At 47.3% G+C, this 19,790-nt stretch overlaps 2 protein-coding genes across 7 annotated transcripts in view; both read left to right on the top strand.

Moving 5' to 3' along the window:
• Positions 1-19,790, top strand: part of LOC135547053 (Krueppel-like factor 12) — a 197,009-nt gene that overhangs the window by 33,982 nt on the left and 143,237 nt on the right. The gene's annotated exons all lie outside the window — the stretch shown is intronic.
• LOC135547051 (paternally-expressed gene 3 protein-like) lies at positions 4,806-16,661 on the top strand. 5 transcript variants are annotated; one of them, XM_064975643.1, is made up of 10 exons: positions 4,806-6,384; positions 6,777-6,867; positions 6,992-7,124; positions 7,249-7,492; positions 7,586-7,769; positions 8,122-8,306; positions 8,544-8,669; positions 8,756-8,919; positions 9,059-9,196; positions 9,672-16,661. In XM_064975643.1, the coding sequence occupies exon 10, from the start codon at positions 13,503-13,505 to the stop codon at positions 15,204-15,206; it is 1,704 nt and encodes a 567-aa protein (XP_064831715.1). In that variant the 5' UTR covers positions 4,806-6,384; positions 6,777-6,867; positions 6,992-7,124; positions 7,249-7,492; positions 7,586-7,769; positions 8,122-8,306; positions 8,544-8,669; positions 8,756-8,919; positions 9,059-9,196; positions 9,672-13,502; the 3' UTR covers positions 15,207-16,661. The 5 variants fall into 5 exon arrangements, with proteins under 5 accessions (XP_064831715.1, XP_064831714.1, XP_064831717.1 ...); XM_064975642.1 differs by having other exon boundaries at positions 4,806-6,867; XM_064975645.1 differs by having other exon boundaries at positions 4,806-6,867; positions 7,637-7,769.

The raw sequence follows: 19,790 nt of genomic DNA on the forward strand, positions 1-19,790 counted from the left end.
GGGCATTGAGGATATGATATTCATTCTGTGTGTGTTTACATGGGTATCATCACTCTAAAAGTAGAGCCCATTTTCTCACAGGTGCTGAGGCCCTGACTGGGGCATTGAGGATATGATATTCATTCTGTGTGTGTTTACATGGGTATCATCACTCTAAAAGTAGAGCCCATTTTCTCACAGGTGCTGAGGCCCTGACTGGGGCATTGAGGATATGATATTCATTCTGTGTGTGTTTACATGGGTATCATCACTCTAAAAGTAGAGCCCATTTTCTCACAGGTGCTGAGGCCCTGACTGGGGCATTGAGGAAATGATATTCATTCTGTGTGTGTTTACATGGGTATCATCACTCTAAAAGTAGAGCCCATTTTCTCACAGGTGCTGAGGCCCTGACTGGGGCATTGAGGATATGATATTCATTCTGTGTGTGTTTACATGGGTATCATCACTCTAAAAGTAGAGCCCATTTTCTCACAGGTGCTGAGGCCCTGACTGGGACATTGAGGATATGATATTCATTCTGTGTGTGTTTACATGGGTATCATCACTCTAAAAGTAGAGCCCATTTTCTCACAGGTGCTGAGGCCCTGACTGGGGCATTGAGGATATGATATTCATTCTGTGTGTGTTTACATGGGTATCATCACTCTAAAAGTAGAGCCCATTTTCTCACAGGTGCTGAGGCCCTGACTGGGGCATTGAGGATATGATATTCATTCTGTGTGTGTTTACATGGGTATCATCACTCTAAAAGTAGAGCCCATTTTCTCACAGGTGCTGAGGCCCTGACTGGGGCATTGAGGATATGATATTCATTCTGTGTGTGTTTACATGGGTATCATCACTCTAAAAGTAGAGCCCATTTTCTCACAGGTGCTGAGGCCCTGACTGGGGCATTGAGGATATGATATTCATTCTGTGTGTGTTTACATGGGTATCATCACTCTAAAAGTAGAGCCCATTTTCTCACAGGTGCTGAGGCCCTGACTGGGGCATTGAGGATATGATATTCATTCTGTGTGTGTTTACATGGGTATCATCACTCTAAAAGTAGAGCCCATTTTCTCACAGGTGCTGAGGCCCTGACTGGGGCATTGAGGATATGATATTCATTCTGTGTGTGTTTACATGGGTATCATCACTCTAAAAGTAGAGCCCATTTTCTCACAGGTGCTGAGGCCCTGACTGGGGCATTGAGGATATGATATTCATTCTGTGTGTGTTTACATGGGTATCATCACTCTAAAAGTAGAGCCCATTTTCTCACAGGTGCTGAGGCCCTGACTGGGGCATTGAGGATATGATATTCATTCTGTGTGTGTTTACATGGGTATCATCACTCTAAAAGTAGAGCCCATTTTCTCACAGGTGCTGAGGCCCTGACTGGGGCATTGAGGATATGATATTCATTCTGTGTGTGTTTACATGGGTATCATCACTCTAAAAGTAGAGCCCATTTTCTCACAGGTGCTGAGGCCCTGACTGGGGCATTGAGGATATGATATTCATTCTGTGTGTGTTTACATGGGTATCATCACTCTAAAAGTAGAGCCCATTTTCTCACAGGTGCTGAGGCCCTGACTGGGGCATTGAGGATATGATATTCATTCTGTGTGTGTTTACATGGGTATCATCACTCTAAAAGTAGAGCCCATTTTCTCACAGGTGCTGAGGCCCTGACTGGGGCATTGAGGATATGATATTCATTCTGTGTGTGTTTACATGGGTATCATCACTCTAAAAGTAGAGCCCATTTTCTCACAGGTGCTGAGGCCCTGACTGGGACATTGAGGATATGATATTCATTCTGTGTGTGTTTACATGGGTATCATCACTCTAAAAGTAGAGCCCATTTTCTCACAGGTGCTGAGGCCCTGACTGGGACATTGAGGATATGATATTCATTCTGTGTGTGTTTACATGGGTATCATCACTCTAAAAGTAGAGCCCATTTTCTCACAGGTGCTGAGGCCCTGACTGGGGCATTGAGGATATGATATTCATTCTGTGTGTGTTTACATGGGTATCATCACTCTAAAAGTAGAGCCCATTTTCTCACAGGTGCTGAGGCCCTGACTGGGGCATTGAGGATATGATATTCATTCTGTGTGTGTTTACATGGGTATCATCACTCTAAAAGTAGAGCCCATTTTCTCACAGGTGCTGAGGCCCTGACTGGGGCATTGAGGATATGATATTCATTCTGTGTGTGTTTACATGGGTATCATCACTCTAAAAGTAGAGCCCATTTTCTCACAGGTGCTGAGGCCCTGACTGGGGCATTGAGGATATGATATTCATTCTGTGTGTGTTTACATGGGTATCATCACTCTAAAAGTAGAGCCCATTTTCTCACAGGTGCTGAGGCCCTGACTGGGGCATTGAGGATATGATATTCATTCTGTGTGTGTTTACATGGGTATCATCACTCTAAAAGTAGAGCCCATTTTCTCACAGGTGCTGAGGCCCTGACTGGGGCATTGAGGATATGATATTCATTCTGTGTGTGTTTACATGGGTATCATCACTCTAAAAGTAGAGCCCATTTTCTCACAGGTGCTGAGGCCCTGACTGGGGCATTGAGGATATGATATTCATTCTGTGTGTGTTTACATGGGTATCATCACTCTAAAAGTAGAGCCCATTTTCTCACAGGTGCTGAGGCCCTGACTGGGGCATTGAGGATATGATATTCATTCTGTGTGTGTTTACATGGGTATCATCACTCTAAAAGTAGAGCCCATTTTCTCACAGGTGCTGAGGCCCTGACTGGGGCATTGAGGATATGATATTCATTCTGTGTGTGTTTACATGGGTATCATCACTCTAAAAGTAGAGCCCATTTTCTCACAGGTGCTGAGGCCCTGACTGGGGCATTGAGGATATGATATTCATTCTGTGTGTGTTTACATGGGTATCATCACTCTAAAAGTAGAGCCCATTTTCTCACAGGTGCTGAGGCCCTGACTGGGACATTGAGGATATGATATTCATTCTGTGTGTGTTTACATGGGTATCATCACTCTAAAAGTAGAGCCCATTTTCTCACAGGTGCTGAGGCCCTGACTGGGGCATTGAGGATATGATATTCATTCTGTGTGTGTTTACATGGGTATCATCACTCTAAAAGTAGAGCCCATTTTCTCACAGGTGCTGAGGCCCTGACTGGGGCATTGAGGATATGATATTCATTCTGTGTGTGTTTACATGGGTATCATCACTCTAAAAGTAGAGCCCATTTTCTCACAGGTGCTGAGGCCCTGACTGGGGCATTGAGGATATGATATTCATTCTGTGTGTGTTTACATGGGTATCATCACTCTAAAAGTAGAGCCCATTTTCTCACAGGTGCTGAGGCCCTGACTGGGGCATTGAGGATATGATATTCATTCTGTGTGTGTTTACATGGGTATCATCACTCTAAAAGTAGAGCCCATTTTCTCACAGGTGCTGAGGCCCTGACTGGGGCATTGAGGATATGATATTCATTCTGTGTGTGTTTACATGGGTATCATCACTCTAAAAGTAGAGCCCATTTTCTCACAGGTGCTGAGGCCCTGACTGGGGCATTGAGGATATGATATTCATTCTGTGTGTGTTTACATGGGTATCATCACTCTAAAAGTAGAGCCCATTTTCTCACAGGTGCTGAGGCCCTGACTGGGGCATTGAGGATATGATATTCATTCTGTGTGTGTTTACATGGGTATCATCACTCTAAAAGTAGAGCCCATTTTCTCACAGGTGCTGAGGCCCTGACTGGGGCATTGAGGATATGATATTCATTCTGTGTGTGTTTACATGGGTATCATCACTCTAAAAGTAGAGCCCATTTTCTCACAGGTGCTGAGGCCCTGACTGGGGCATTGAGGATATGATATTCATTCTGTGTGTGTTTACATGGGTATCATCACTCTAAAAGTAGAGCCCATTTTCTCACAGGTGCTGAGGCCCTGACTGGGGCATTGAGGATATGATATTCATTCTGTGTGTGTTTACATGGGTATCATCACTCTAAAAGTAGAGCCCATTTTCTCACAGGTGCTGAGGCCCTGACTGGGGCATTGAGGATATGATATTCATTCTGTGTGTGTTTACATGGGTATCATCACTCTAAAAGTAGAGCCCATTTTCTCACAGGTGCTGAGGCCCTGACTGGGGCATTGAGGATATGATATTCATTCTGTGTGTGTTTACATGGGTATCATCACTCTAAAAGTAGAGCCCATTTTCTCACAGGTGCTGAGGCCCTGACTGGGGCATTGAGGATATGATATTCATTCTGTGTGTGTTTACATGGGTATCATCACTCTAAAAGTAGAGCCCATTTTCTCACAGGTGCTGAGGCCCTGACTGGGGCATTGAGGATATGATATTCATTCTGTGTGTGTTTACATGGGTATCATCACTCTAAAAGTAGAGCCCATTTTCTCACAGGTGCTGAGGCCCTGACTGGGGCATTGAGGATATGATATTCATTCTGTGTGTGTTTACATGGGTATCATCACTCTAAAAGTAGAGCCCATTTTCTCACAGGTGCTGAGGCCCTGACTGGGGCATTGAGGATATGATATTCATTCTGTGTGTGTTTACATGGGTATCATCACTCTAAAAGTAGAGCCCATTTTCTCACAGGTGCTGAGGCCCTGACTGGGGCATTGAGGATATGATATTCATTCTGTGTGTGTTTACATGGGTATCATCACTCTAAAAGTAGAGCCCATTTTCTCACAGGTGCTGAGGCCCTGACTGGGGCATTGAGGATATGATATTCATTCTGTGTGTGTTTACATGGGTATCATCACTCTAAAAGTAGAGCCCATTTTCTCACAGGTGCTGAGGCCCTGACTGGGGCATTGAGGATATGATATTCATTCTGTGTGTGTCTGTGTTTGTGTGTTTACATTTACCATATTCAACTCTCCTGTCCTGCCTGTCAACACTGTAATCAAATCAGGCTGTTCATCTTGGTTTGGATGCATCTCTCATACATATGTAGGTGTTTAAATCTTTATAAAATCATGTTATACCTCCATTGTAGTGTATTTTGCTTAGTATTGAATACTTCATTAGGTTTCGTCAAATGGGTTTAATATGAGCCTGCTGTGTCAGTAAACTGACTACTTTTGATCCCTTTATTGTTGAGCTACTGTATACAATATGTTTACAGTGAATTGTTTATCAAACATTAGGTTAAGTAGGGCTTTGCTCAAGTCTGATGTAGTGTATTTTGTTATATGCACATTCGTTCACTCAATATGCAACCATTCCAGCCTTAACTACAATGGTTTGTAGCTCCATTAGGTAGTGCAGTCTGCACTGTACAATATGAAAAGTTAAAGTCCCAGTGCAGTCAAATTCTATTTTTTCTGTGTTTTATATAATATTGTACAACAGCTGATGAAACGTATACTGTAAAAGTGTGAAACAATTTGATCAATGTTATTTTATGTTACTTGCTGGTTGAAAATACAATCTTCACAGGACCTTCTCATCAGAAGGTTTGCATGGGCAGGAGTTTAGGCTTTCCATGGTGACATCACCATGTGGTAAATCGGTTATTGGGTCGATCACAAAGTGAGTTCCAAACCTCTCTGCCAGTTCCTCCAGACAGTTTTCAGTTTTCCCCTCCCTACTCAGACAACTCCCAGACAGTCCTAGCAAAGTTTTGCCCATTTTATTGGAAATCTAGTACAGTAAGGTACTTAAACGCCCACACCTGTAGAAATTCACTTTTTTGAGCAGAAAGACGATGGCCAGAGCATACCAATGATGTTGAACAACGATTTAAGTCAATAATTCATAATTTTAGTCAAAATATGATATATTTGCATGACGTGACAAATCCAAACTGTCTTTGAAATGAGTGCAAATTATTTTCATTTAAAAATCTTTTAGAAACACCGGCAAAGTTATTCCTATTCGCGACTGAGCCAAACAGCCTTACATGTTCTTACTCCTGCTTTATACAGCTATTTTCCAATATCTATCTATCTGTTTGTCTGTGTGCGTGTGTGTGTGTATGGGTGGGTTGGTTCTCCTATCCTTGTGGGGACCTCTGTTTGTAACTTTGTCCATGTTTATGTGTCTCACTTCATCCATTTGTCTATCAGTTTTAAGCTGTAGACGTTTGTGAGTGTAAGGTTTCTAGTCGCAAAATCAAAGACCGGGGTTTGCATGATTTACCCTCACGAGGTCTCCATCCTCATGTTGACCATCAGTGGAGGACTTTCCTCATCTTGGAAGGGTCGGAAGAAACTGTACGCGCTTCAGTCTGCAATGCGCATTTCACCTGGGAGTCCTTTTTGAATTACTTGCCGGAAGAGATGGACTTTCAAAATTCGACTCAATGAAGATGTTGTTCCAACCATCTACCTGGATGGTGTAAGTAAAGAGAGCTTCTCAGCTAGCTAGTTTGCAGATCAAATGTCAATTCTAGACTTGCCTCTTCTAGTTAGCTACATCATTGCAAGAAATCTTTATGCAAGTAACTAGCTAGTTAGCATATCAAATGTCAATTCTCGACTTGCTTCTTCTAGTTAGCTACATCATTACAAGAAATGCAAGTAACTAGCTAGTTAGCTAGCTAATGATATTAGCTATTTGACTAGCAAGCTGACTGCTGACTAGCTAGTTGATTAGCTAGCTGTAATAAATGCATGTTATCAAAACGTCTTAATGAAGCGAGTTCAGTTCAAGTTAGCTAGCTAGCTACCAACTATTTGGTTTAGGGTAAAACATATCCAAAACTGTAGAATATACAAATATATTTACAGGTTTCTAGAACACGAGAGATCGGCTGCCAGACAGACCCACTGCAGGCTTGTGATTTCTCTGTACAAGCATCCCCACAAAAGAGGAGCAAGGGTGAGCTTCTTTAGTCTTTCTGCATCATTTATAGCCACCCTTTTCCAGACAAAATACAAGAGCGTCTATTGCAATACAGCAACACTGGTGTGCATGCCTGAAACTTTATCTCCTTCCATTCCAGTAAAAATGGCAAGAGTGGACTACTCTAGCGATGACTCCATACTCCAGTTATAACCCTGATGATGACACGGACACCGTCTGCGATGGCCAACTGTAAGATGACACTATCGTGAGCATGCAATGGCAATTTAGGGGTGAGTGTGTTGTTGTACTGACCCATTTGATCAGTGAACTGCCTTGCTGTGCCAAAATACTACATGTCGACTAATGTCGACAGTGGAGAAAGTGCACCTAAACTTTTTTTAATCACTATTGCAGAGTCCCTGACATACCTGTTCACATGTCTGCTGCAGCTTTTCCACTGTTGTCCGGTTTGTACCAGAACATGGAGCATCACAAAGCGGTTCAAAGGCACCCTGATTTCCATTGTCAGATATGCCCTCACTGCGACCACACCACGACGTGGAAGAGTCAGCCGTATGTGTCCGCCAACCCTGCAGGCAACCTCCACCTAACTGCAGCTATTGCTTTCACAGGCTCTTCTTTTGCTCAGACAAACAAGGTAAAGCAATACATGTTGTACTGTAACGTAATACCTTTAATGTAAGCCCATAATGCTGAACTACTTTTTTTACGTGCTTTATTTCTGTTTCAGTTCCTGAATCCGCTAAAAGTGCAGACCATATCTTAAATCGATGTTTTGCAGACATCAGAAAACGGTCCTGCTTCCAACCATATACTAGCAGTGGAAGTCAGAGTCGTCCAGCAGTATGTCGTGAAACCTTTGGATCTTGGAGGGGATATGACAGCAGACTAGCCAGGCCACTGTGCAACATTTGGTTCGTAAAACATATTTGCTTTACTTTTACTTTCCACTTTTGAATTCCACGTGGCAAACGGCACACATGACTGCATGTCCTACGCATACTTGACCATACGCATGTATATACAAATGTCAACAATTCTCTTGTGTTGGGCGGACATTGATCTCATACTCTTAACATCTAACAGGGTCCTACACCATGGTCAACTACAGAGTGCTTGATGTACGACTTGTAACTTGCTTTTCCTCCATGGAGTACCTTTTCAGTGCCATGTTGGTAATGGCAATACTGATTTGGGAGGCTCTGTGCCCAGCCTAACAAAGATTGAGGGAAACATTGCCAATGATACTGTTAATCTCTTCCACAGCGCAAAGAGGTTGGCAATAGTCAGAGAACGGAGAAGGAGGGACTGCTGAGGAGCATTGTTTTTGGAGGAGGCAGATGTCAGCATCGGCTCCATTATCACAGATCAACACTTCTCAATCCAGAAGTTCCTGAGGGAGGAGATGCCTGACATTAATAACTACTACGATGGGTGTCATGTGGTTAAATGTATGTAGTTGTTCAATTTTCATGTTTCAGTAAGTGTGGGTATGAGGGGGGGACTGCACAGGCAACAAGTGTGTGTAATACTCTGTCGGTTATTTTGCGTCTATCCAGCCGCGTGGAAAAACTTGATGTCCCTGGGAAGGAGAGAAACTGTCAGACGGTTACTGGCTGGCGGAGGTCAATGTGAATGTTAAACATAATTGTGATGTTCACTTACATGTCTGACATGTTGTCTTACAGACTTCTCCTTGCAGCCATTCACTACAACGAGAATGCAGACAGGCCTGAGGTAACCACTGCAGCCGGAGAACCCAGGTCCATGATTCGGTTCCCTAAGTGGAAGAAAGGGGGCTATTCCATCCAAATGTATGGTAATTATTCCCCCCATTGCTTTAGGAATCGTTATTACTCAAATGTTATAACTGCCTGTATATGTCATTTATTTTTCAAAGCCATCTCCACAAACTCCTGGAGCTACTGTTCCCGGATGTAGTGGGAGATCCAGGGCCATACCAACAGCTGCTGGAAAGCGAGACTATCTTCTTTGAATATGACAGAGAAGAGTGACACCGTGGCCCTACACAAGTCTTGCTTTGTCTCTCTGGAGAATGCTTGAGTATGTATCGGTCTAGAAGTTAAACATTGATCTATGATGGTTATAACAACTGTTTGTATACAGCCATTACAGACAGGAATCACTATTCAACTGTTTTACCACACTTTACATCTACCTCTGTCTGTTGCGTCTGCTACAGGAATTCTGCGCTGTGTGATGACCGGAGACTGGATGAGAAAGCAGTTGTAACCGTCAACACAGTAAATGTGTTCTACCACGGCACACTGAACAACTGGGCTCAGAGTGCAGTCTACACATTCATTCAAGTATAGTGAATGTAAGTCATGGAATCCTATCACTAGGATATGTTGATGTTGGATTTGGAGCCATGACAGACGGGACTGAATCATATCAACACATAATTTCTGCCATAAATCTCCCACTGACATCACAGCATGATTTGAGCAAAAGTCAAAGCACATAAATCTCAAGCTAGGATTCCACCTACACTCTTAGAAAATAGGTGCTAACTAGAACTAAAGAGGGTTCTTCAGCTGTCGCCATAGGATAACCATTTGAAGAACCCTTGTTGATTCCAGGTAGAACCGTTTTGGATTCCATGTAGAACCCTATCCACAGAGGGTTCTACATGGAATCCAGAACGGTTCTACATGGAACCACAAAGGGTTTTACCTGGAACCTAAAAGTTTATCCTATGGGTACAGCAAAAGAACCCTTTTGGAACCCTTTTTTTTGAAAGTGTACAATATTTTTAATGAACTAACTCTACTTTTTTGTCATGTGTTTTACAGGACTGCTGTGTTGCGTGAGATCAGATGTACAGATGCGGAGGCAGTGGTTATATTGCAATAAAGAAGTGGAATAAAATGTTTTACAATCTACAAAAAGCCTACAGGTGTAATCTACTCCACTATTTGCTCAGAGTTAGATTTCCCAATTGACTTGGGGTTAAATGATATATCAGTTACTATAGGGATGTCCAGGCCCCCTTTTGATTAGAACCCTGCCTGTGCTCTAACACAGCATACCTTTCATTTACCTACCCATGTATTTCAGCATCCGTGTTCTTTTGACTGTATGCATTGGATATGGCATGTAGGCCTTATGGGTTGAGACATAAAGGGCAAAACCTGGGTGGTCAGTAGCATGCCACCAACACATGTTAATGCACTTGGCCCATCACCTGTACAGTGCATGCATACATACGATCCTATTAAATTCCTAATTTTATGGTATACACATTGCCGGGCCGCCAGTGCTATGTCTTTATAGAACACTAGTTAGCCAAATAATAATGTTGTGTAGTTGCATGAACAGTGTGCTCAAAGATTATGATAACTAACCCTGTATGCTAGCATCTGCGTTGTGTGATGGTAGCTATACCATTGAAAATAGGTTTATTGTGTGACCAACAAAGGGCTCATAACAACCATTATACAGTATGTAATGTATGTGTCTCTCAGTCATTTCCTTGTATGATTGATGATTATGTACTGAGTATGAAATGCAATCAGAAACATAAGCTTCCTCCTCTACCTCTCTTCAGCACAGATTCTCACTGGTAGTGGATACAAGAGCACCCTTTGGAGAGAACATTAGATGGCAAAGTTTTCCCTAAATGCTTATGACAAACTATTTCCAGAACCAGCCATAGCCAGTGTTATGAGTGAAGATGGAATGTGTTGTTGTTTATCATTGCCTGGGTACAAGGTCATCACTAGAGCATCATGGGTAGGTCACATTCATCCGGAGGCATCTGAGTGTAGCGGTACCGCTGTATCACAGAAAAGTATGTGTTAGGCTGTATGCTAGCTAGCTGTATCACACAAAGGTAGCATGTTAGGCTGTATGCTAGCTAGCTGTATCACACAAAAGTAGCATGTTAGGCTGTATGCTAGCTAGCTGTATCACACAAAAGTAGCATGTTAGGCTGTATGCTAGCTAGCTGTATCATACAAAGGTAGCATGTTAGGCTGTATGCTAGCTAGCTGTATCACACAAAAGTAGCATGTTAGGCTGTATGCTAGCTAGCTGTATCACACAAAAGTATCATGTTAGGCTGTATGCTATATGTGAATAAACCACCAGACATCACAAGTAAAGTTACAACATGTGCTTATCTTTATACACATCATCTGGTGTCAAAAGCTAGAAGATTAGCTATGGCATAAGGACTCAAAAGAATTGATCCCCTTGTCTTTGTCGAAAATAACAGATAACATTACTAGCTATAATCTAGCTAGATAACATTAGCTAGCATGCTAGTTAGCTGTCAGTGTCATCCCTATCAGCAAGCTGTCAGTGTCAGTGCCCTCCCCTCCCTATTTGTTGTTGTTTCACTCCACTCTACGTGGAATTCACCACAATGATGTGTGTGCACACCCCCAATTCATGCCTATCTATTAGTAGCCTTGTGTGGATCAAATCAAATCAAACTTTATTTGTCACATGCGCCAAACACAACAAGTTGTAGACCTTACCATGAAACGCTTACTTACAAGCCATTAACCAACAGTGCAGTTCAAGAAGAGTATTATTTACCAATAAAATAAAGTAAAACAATTGTAAAAAGTAACACAATAAAATAACAATAACGAGGCTATATACAGGGGGTACCGAGTCAGTGTCCTGGGGTACAGGTTAGTTGAGGTAATTTGTACATGTAGGTAGGGGTGAAGAGACTATGCATAGATATTAAACAGCGAGTAGCAGCAGTGTACAAAACAAATGGAGAGTGGGGTGTAAATGTAAATAGTCCCGTGGCCATTTGATTAATTGTTCAACAGTCTTCTGGCTTGGGCGTAGAAGCTGTTAAGGAGCCTTTTGGTCCTAGACTTGGTGCTCCGGTACCGCTTGTCGTGCGGTAGCAGAGAAAACTTTGGTGATTGGAGTCTCTCTGACAATTTTATGGGCTTACCTCTGACACCGCATATTATATAGGTCCTGGATGGCAGGAAACTTGGGTCCCAGTTATGTACTGGACCGTACGCACTACCCTCTGTAGCACCTTACGGTCAGATGCCGAGCAGTTGCCATACCAGGCAATGATGCAACCTGTCAGGATGCTCAAATCAAATCAAATCAAAATCAAATCAAATTGTATTTGTCACATACACATGGTTAGCAGATGTTAATGCGAGTGTAGCGAAATGCTTGTGCTTCTAGTTCCGACAATGCAGTAATAACCAACAAGTAATCTAACTAACAATTCCTAAACTACTGTCTTATACACAGTGTAAGGGGATAAAGAATATGTACATAAGGATATATGAATGAGTGATAGTACAGAGCAGCATAGGCAAGATACAGTAGATGGTATCGAGTACAGTATATGCATATGAGATGAGTATGTAAACAAAGTGGCATAGTTAAAGTGGCTAGTGATACATGTATTACATAAGGATGCAGTCCATGATAGAGTACAGTATATACGTATGCATATGAAATGAATAATGTAGGGTAAGTAACATTATATAAGGTAGCATTGTTTAAAGTGGCTAGTGATATATTTACATCATTTCCCATCAATTACCATTATTAAAGTGGCTGGAGTTGAGTCAGTGTCAGTGTGTTGGCAGCAGCCACTCAATGTTAGTGGTGGCTGTTTAACAGTCTGATGGCCTTGAGATAGAAGTTGTTTTTCAGTCTCTCGGTCCCAGCTTTGATGCACCTGTACTGACCTCACCTTCTGGATGATAGCGGGGTGAACAGGCAGTGGCTCGGGTGGTTGATGTCCTTGATGGTGCAGCTGTAGAACTTTTTGAGGATCTGGGGACCCATGCCAAATCTTTTCAGCGAGTAGACAAGGAACTGAAATTGAGATTCTCCCCTAAGTTCTCCTCCCTATACAGTAGGCACTCATAAAAGTATAGATTTAGGCATTCACTTAATTTTCTGTTCCTACTTCAAACCAAATACTCTTGACAACTTTATCTTTAGTAAATTCAACTCCAGCCTTAAACTACACTGCCTTGGTCATTGTATTTTGTGTTTTTGTTTTATATTTGTTCAGGCCAGGGTGTGACATGGGTTTAGTGTGTTGTCGTATTGGGGTTTTTGTAGGCATTGGGATTGTGGTTGATTAGGGGTGTGTTTAGGTTTGGCTGCCTGAGGCGGTTCTCAATCAGAGTCAGGTGATTCTTGTTGTCTCTGATGGGGAACCGTATTTAGGTAGCCTGGGTTTCACTGTGTATTTCGTGGGTGATTGTTCCTGTCTCTGTGTTAGTGTTCACCAGACAGGCTGTATAGGTTTTTTCACGTTCCGTTTGTTGTTTTTGTATTTATAAGTTATTTCATGTATCGTCATTTGTTTTAATTAAAAACATGAGTAACCAACACGCTGCATTTCGGTCCGACTCTCTTTCGACAAACGAAGAACGCCGTTACAGAATCACCCACCACACACGGACCGAGCAGCGTGTTAACAGGCAGGAGCCACAGGAGAGGAAACAGAAGCAGCTTCAGTGGGAGAGGCTGCACCACTTGGAGAATTGGACATGGGAGGAAGAACTGGACGGAAAAGGACCCTGGGCTCAGCCTGGTGAATATCGCCGCCCCAAGGAGGAACTAGAGGCGGCTAAAGCGGAGAGGCGCTGGTATGAGGAGGCAGCACGGCGACGTGGATGGAAGCCCGGGAATCAGCCCCAAAAATTTCTTGGGGGGGGCTTACAGGGAGTATGGCTACGCCAGGTTGGAGACCTGCGCAAACTCCCCGTGCTTACCGGGCGGCTAGAGAGACCGGGCAGGCACGGTGTTATGCAGTGGTGCGCACGGTGTCCCCAGTGCGGGTGCATAGCCCGGTGCGGTATATTTCAGCTCCGCGTATCGGCCGGGCTAGATTGAGCGTCGAGCCAAATGCCATGAAGCCGGCTCTACGCATCTGGTCCCCAGTGCGTCTCCTTGGGCCGGCTTACATGGCACCAGCCTTGCGCTCGGTGTCTCCGGTTCGCCTACATAGCCCAGTGCGGGCTATTCCACCTCGCCGCACTGGCAGGGCGACCGAGAGTATTCAACCGGGTAAGGTTGGGCAGGTTCGGTGCTCAAGAGCTCCAGTGCGCCTGCACGGTCCGGTCTATCCAGTACCACCTCCACACCCCAGCCATCCGGTAGCAGCTCCCCGCACCAGGCTTCCTGTGCGTGTCTTCGGCCCAATACCACCAGTGCCAGCACCACGCATCAGGCCTACAGTACGCCTCGCCTCTCCTGCGCTGTCGGAGCCTTTCTCCTCTCCTGCGCTACCGGAGTCTCCCGCCTGTTCAGCGCTTCTAGAGCCTTCATCCTCTACAGCGCTGTCGGAGCCTCCTGCCTGTTCGGAGCAGCCTGAGCTGCCAGTCTGCATGGAGCAGCCAGAGCTGCCAGTCTGCATGGAGCAGCTAGAGCTGCCAGTCTGCAAGGAGCTGCCAGTCTGCATGGAACAGCCAGAGCTGCCAGTCTGCATGGAGCAGCTAGAGCTGCCAGTCTGCATGGAGCAGCCAGAGCTGTCAGTCTGCTTGGAGCAGCCAGAGCTGCCAGTCTGCATGGAGCTGCCAGTCTGCAAGGAGCTGCCAGTCTGCAAGGAGCTGCCAGAGCTGTTAGTCTGCATAGAGCAGCCAGAGCTGTCAGTCTGCATGGAGCAGCCAGAAGTGTCAGTCTGCTTGGAGCAGCCAGAGCTGCCAGTCTGCATGGAGCTGCCAGTCTGCAAGGAGCTGCCAGTCTGCAAGGAGCTGCCAGTCTGCAAGGAGCTGCCAGTCTGCAAGGAGCTGCCAGTCTGCAAGGAGCTGCCAGAGCTGTTAGTCTGCATAGAGCAGCCAGAGCTGTCAGTCTGCAAGAAGCCGCCAGAGCTGTCAATCTGCATGGAGCAGCCAGAGCCGCCAGTCAGCATGGAGCAGCCAGAGCCGTCAGTCAGCATGAAGCAGCCAGAGCCGTCAGTCTGCCAGGATCCGCCAGTCAGCCAGACTCTTCCAGATCTGCCAGTCAGCCAGACTCTTCCAGGTCTGCCAGTCAGCCAGACTCTTCCAGGTCTGCCAGTCAGCCAGACTCTTCCAGGTCTGCCAGTCAGCCAGACTCTTCCAAGTCTGCCAGTCAGCCAGACTCTTCCAGATCTGCCAGTCAGCCAGATTCTTCCAGATCTGCCAGTCAGCCAGACTCTTCCAGATCTGCCAGTCAGCCAGACTCTTCCAGATCTGCCAGACTCTTCCAGATCTGCCAGTCAGCCAGACTCTTCCAGATCTGCCAGTCAGCCAGACTCTTCCAGAACTGCCAGTCAACCAGACTCTTCCAGATACGCAAGTCAACCAGACCCTTCCAGATCCGCTAGTCAACCAGACTCATCCAGATCCGCTAGTTAACCAGACTCTTCCAGATCCGCGAGTCAACCAGACTCTTACAGGTCTGCCAGTCAGCCAGACTCTTCCAGATCTGCCAGTCAGCCAGACTCTTCCAGATCTGCCAGACTCTTCCAGATCTGCCAGTCAGCCAGACTCTTCCAGATCTGCCAGTCAGCCAGACTCTTCCAGAACTGCCAGTCAACCAGACCCTTCCAGATACGCAAGTCAACCAGACCCTTCCAGATCCGCTAGTCAACCAGACTCTTCCAGATCCACTAGTCAACCAGACTCTTCCAGATCCGCGAGTCAACCAGACCCTTCCAGATCTGCCAGTCAGCCAGACTCTTCCAGGTCTGCCAGTCAGCCAGACTCTTACAGGTCTGCCAGTCAGCCAGACTCTTCCAGGTCTGCCAGTCAGCCAGACTCTTCCAGGTCTGCCAGTCAGCCAGACTCTTCCAGATCTGCCAGACTCTTCCAGATCTGCCAGTCAGCCAGATTCTTCCAGATCTGCCAGTCAGCCAGACTCTTCCAGATCTGCCAGTCAGCCAGACTCTTCCAGATCTGCCAGACTCTTCCAGATCTGCGAGTCATCCAGACTCTTCCAGATCCGCTAGTCAACCAGACTCTTCCAGATCCGCTAGTCATCCAGACTCTTCCAGATCCGCGAGTCAACCAGACCCTTCCAGATCCGCCAGTCAGCCAGGATCTGCCAGACCTGCCAGCCAGCCAGGATCTGCCTGATTCAACTGCCTGGCTAGGCTTCCTCTCAGTGCTGGGCTTCCTCTCAGTGCTGGGCTTCCTCTGTCCCAAGCTGCCCCTCTGTCCCGAGCTGCCCCTCTGTCCCGAGCTGCCCCTCTGTCCCGAGCTGCCCTTCTGTCCCGAGCTGCCCCTCAGTCCAGTGGGGTTCTGGGTGAGGACTACTAGGCCATGGTCGGCGGAGAGGGTGGATTATCCCAGGACGCGTAAGGGAGGAACTATGACATTAATGGAGTGGGGTCCACGTCCCAAGCCTGAACCGCCACCATGGACAGACACCCACCCAGACCCTCCCTATGGTTTTGAGGTGCGTCCGGGAGTCCGCACCTTAGGAGGGGGGGGGTTCTGTCACGCCTTGGTCATTGTATTTTGTGTTTTTCGTTTTATATTTGTTCAGGCCAGGGTGTGACATGGGTTTATTGTGTTGTCGTATTGGGGTTTTTGTAGGCATTGGGATTGTGGTTGATTAGGGGTGTGTTTAGGTTTGGCTGCCTGAGGCGGTTCTCAATCAGAGTCAGGTGATTCTTGTTGTCTCTGATGGGGAACCGTATTTAGGTAGCCTGGGTTTCACTGTGTATTTCGTGGGTGATTGTTCCTGTCTCTGTGTTAGTGTTCACCAGACAGGCTGTATAGGTTTTTTCACGTTCCGTTTGTTGTTTTTGTATTTATAAGTTATTTCATGTATCGTCATTTGTTTTAATTAAAAACATGAGTAACCAACACGCTGCATTTCGGTCCGACTCTCTTTCGACAAACGAAGAACGCCGTTACAGAATCACCCACCACACACGGACCGAGCAGCGTGTTAACAGGCAGGAGCCACAGGAGAGGAAACAGAAGCAGCTTCAGTGGGAGAGGCTGCACCACTTGGAGAATTGGACATGGGAGGAAGAACTGGACGGAAAAGGACCCTGGGCTCAGCCTGGTGAATATCGCCGCCCCAAGGAGGAACTAGAGGCGGCTAAAGCGGAGAGGCGCTGGTATGAGGAGGCAGCACGGCGACGTGGATGGAAGCCCGGGAATCAGCCCCAAAAATTTCTTGGGGGGGGCTTACAGGGAGTATGGCTACGCCAGGTTGGAGACCTGCGCAAACTCCCCGTGCTTACCGGGCGGCTAGAGAGACCGGGCAGGCACGGTGTTATGCAGTGGTGCGCACGGTGTCCCCAGTGCGGGTGCAAAGCCCGGTGCGGTATATTTCAGCTCCGCGTATCGGCCGGGCTAGATTGAGCGTCGAGCCAAATGCCATGAAGCCGGCTCTACGCATCTGGTCCCCAGTGCGTCTCCTTGGGCCGGCTTACATGGCACCAGCCTTGCGCTCGGTGTCTCCGGTTCGCCTACATAGCCCAGTGCGGGCTATTCCACCTCGCCGCACTGGCAGGGCGACCGAGAGTATTCAACCGGGTAAGGTTGGGCAGGTTCGGTGCTCAAGAGCTCCAGTGCGCCTGCACGGTCCGGTCTATCCAGTACCACCTCCACACCCCAGCCATCCGGTAGCAGCTCCCCGCACCAGGCTTCCTGTGCGTGTCTTGACCCAATACCACCAGTGCCAGCACCACGCATCAGGCCTACAGTACGCCTCGCCTCTCCTGCGCTGTCGGAGCCTTTCTCCTCTCCTGCGCTACCGGAGTCTCCCGCCTGTTCAGCGCTTCTAGAGCCTTCATCCTCTACAGCGCTGTCGGAGCCTCCTGCCTGTTCGGAGCAGCCTGAGCTGCCAGTCTGCATGGAGCAGCCAGAGCTGCCAGTCTGCATGGAGCAGCTAGAGCTGCCAGTCTGCAAGGAGCTGCCAGTCTGCATGGAACAGCCAGAGCTGCCAGTCTGCATGGAGCAGCTAGAGCTGCCAGTCTGCATGGAGCAGCCAGAGCTGTCAGTCTGCTTGGAGCAGCCAGAGCTGCCAGTCTGCATGGAGCTGCCAGTCTGCAAGGAGCTGCCAGTCTGCAAGGAGCTGCCAGAGCTGTTAGTCTGCATAGAGCAGCCAGAGCTGTCAGTCTGCATGGAGCAGCCAGAAGTGTCAGTCTGCTTGGAGCAGCCAGAGCTGCCAGTCTGCATGGAGCTGCCAGTCTGCAAGGAGCTGCCAGTCTGCAAGGAGCTGCCAGTCTGCAAGGAGCTGCCAGTCTGCAAGGAGCTGCCAGTCTGCAAGGAGCTGCCAGAGCTGTTAGTCTGCATAGAGCAGCCAGAGCTGTCAGTCTGCAAGAAGCCGCCAGAGCTGTCAATCTGCATGGAGCAGCCAGAGCCGCCAGTCAGCATGGAGCAGCCAGAGCCGTCAGTCAGCATGAAGCAGCCAGAGCCGTCAGTCTGCCAGGATCCGCCAGTCAGCCAGACTCTTCCAGATCTGCCAGTCAGCCAGACTCTTCCAGGTCTGCCAGTCAGCCAGACTCTTCCAGGTCTGCCAGTCAGCCAGACTCTTCCAGGTCTGCCAGTCAGCCAGACTCTTCCAAGTCTGCCAGTCAGCCAGACTCTTCCAGATCTGCCAGACTCTTCCAGATCTGCCAGTCAGCCAGATTCTTCCAGATCTGCCAGTCAGCCAGACTCTTCCAGATCTGCCAGTCAGCCAGACTCTTCCAGATCTGCCAGACTCTTCCAGATCTGCCAGTCAGCCAGACTCTTCCAGATCTGCCAGTCAGCCAGACTCTTCCAGAACTGCCAGTCAACCAGACTCTTCCAGATACGCAAGTCAACCAGACCCTTCCAGATCCGCTAGTCAACCAGACTCATCCAGATCCGCTAGTTAACCAGACTCTTCCAGATCCGCGAGTCAACCAGACTCTTACAGGTCTGCCAGTCAGCCAGACTCTTCCAGATCTGCCAGTCAGCCAGATTCTTCCAGATCTGCCAGTCAGCCAGACTCTTCCAGATCTGCCAGTCAGCCAGACTCTTCCAGGTCTGCCAGTCAGCCAGACTCTTCCAAGTCTGCCAGTCAGCCAGACTCTTCCAGATCTGCCAGACTCTTCCAGATCTGCCAGTCAGCCAGATTCTTCCAGATCTGCCAGTCAGCCAGACTCTTCCAGATCTGCCAGTCAGCCAGACTCTTCCAGATCTGCCAGACTCTTCCAGATCTGCCAGTCAGCCAGACTCTTCCAGATCTGCCAGTCAGCCAGACTCTTCCAGAACTGCCAGTCAACCAGACTCTTCCAGATACGCAAGTCAACCAGACCCTTCCAGATCCGCTAGTCAACCAGACTCATCCAGATCCGCTAGTTAACCAGACTCTTCCAGATCCGCGAGTCAACCAGACTCTTACAGGTCTGCCAGTCAGCCAGACTCTTCCAGATCTGCCAGTCAGCCAGACTCTTCCAGATCTGCCAGTCAGCCAGACTCTTCCAGAACTGCCAGTCAACCAGACCCTTCCAGATACGCAAGTCAACCAGACCCTTCCAGATCCGCTAGTCAACCAGACTCTTCCAGATCCACTAGTCAACCAGACTCTTCCAGATCCGCGAGTCAACCAGACCCTTCCAGATCTGCCAGTCAGCCAGACTCTTCCAGGTCTGCCAGTCAGCCAGACTCTTACAGGTCTGCCAGTCAGCCAGACTCTTCCAGGTCTGCCAGTCAGCCAGACTCTTCCAGGTCTGCCAGTCAGCCAGACTCTTCCAGATCTGCCAGACTCTTCCAGATCTGCCAGTCAGCCAGATTCTTCCAGATCTGCCAGTCAGCCAGACTCTTCCAGATCTGCCAGTCAGCCAGACTCTTCCAGATCTGCCAGACTCTTCCAGATCTGCGAGTCATCCAGACTCTTCCAGATCCGCTAGTCAACCAGACTCTTCCAGATCCGCTAGTCAACCAGACTCTTCCAGATCCGCGAGTCAACCAGACCCTTCCAGATCCGCCAGTCAGCCAGGATCTGCCAGACCT

This window comes from Oncorhynchus masou, chromosome 10 (genome assembly GCF_036934945.1).
Source record: "Oncorhynchus masou masou isolate Uvic2021 chromosome 10, UVic_Omas_1.1, whole genome shotgun sequence".
In the NCBI taxonomy this organism is placed as follows: Eukaryota; Metazoa; Chordata; class Actinopteri; order Salmoniformes; family Salmonidae; genus Oncorhynchus; species Oncorhynchus masou.

What these genes read in the sequence shown, in the direction of transcription:
- LOC135547051 (XM_064975642.1), top strand. Translation starts at nt 13,503, where the DNA reads ATGGAAGCCCGGGAATCAGCCCCAAAAATTTCTTGGGGGGGGCTTACA.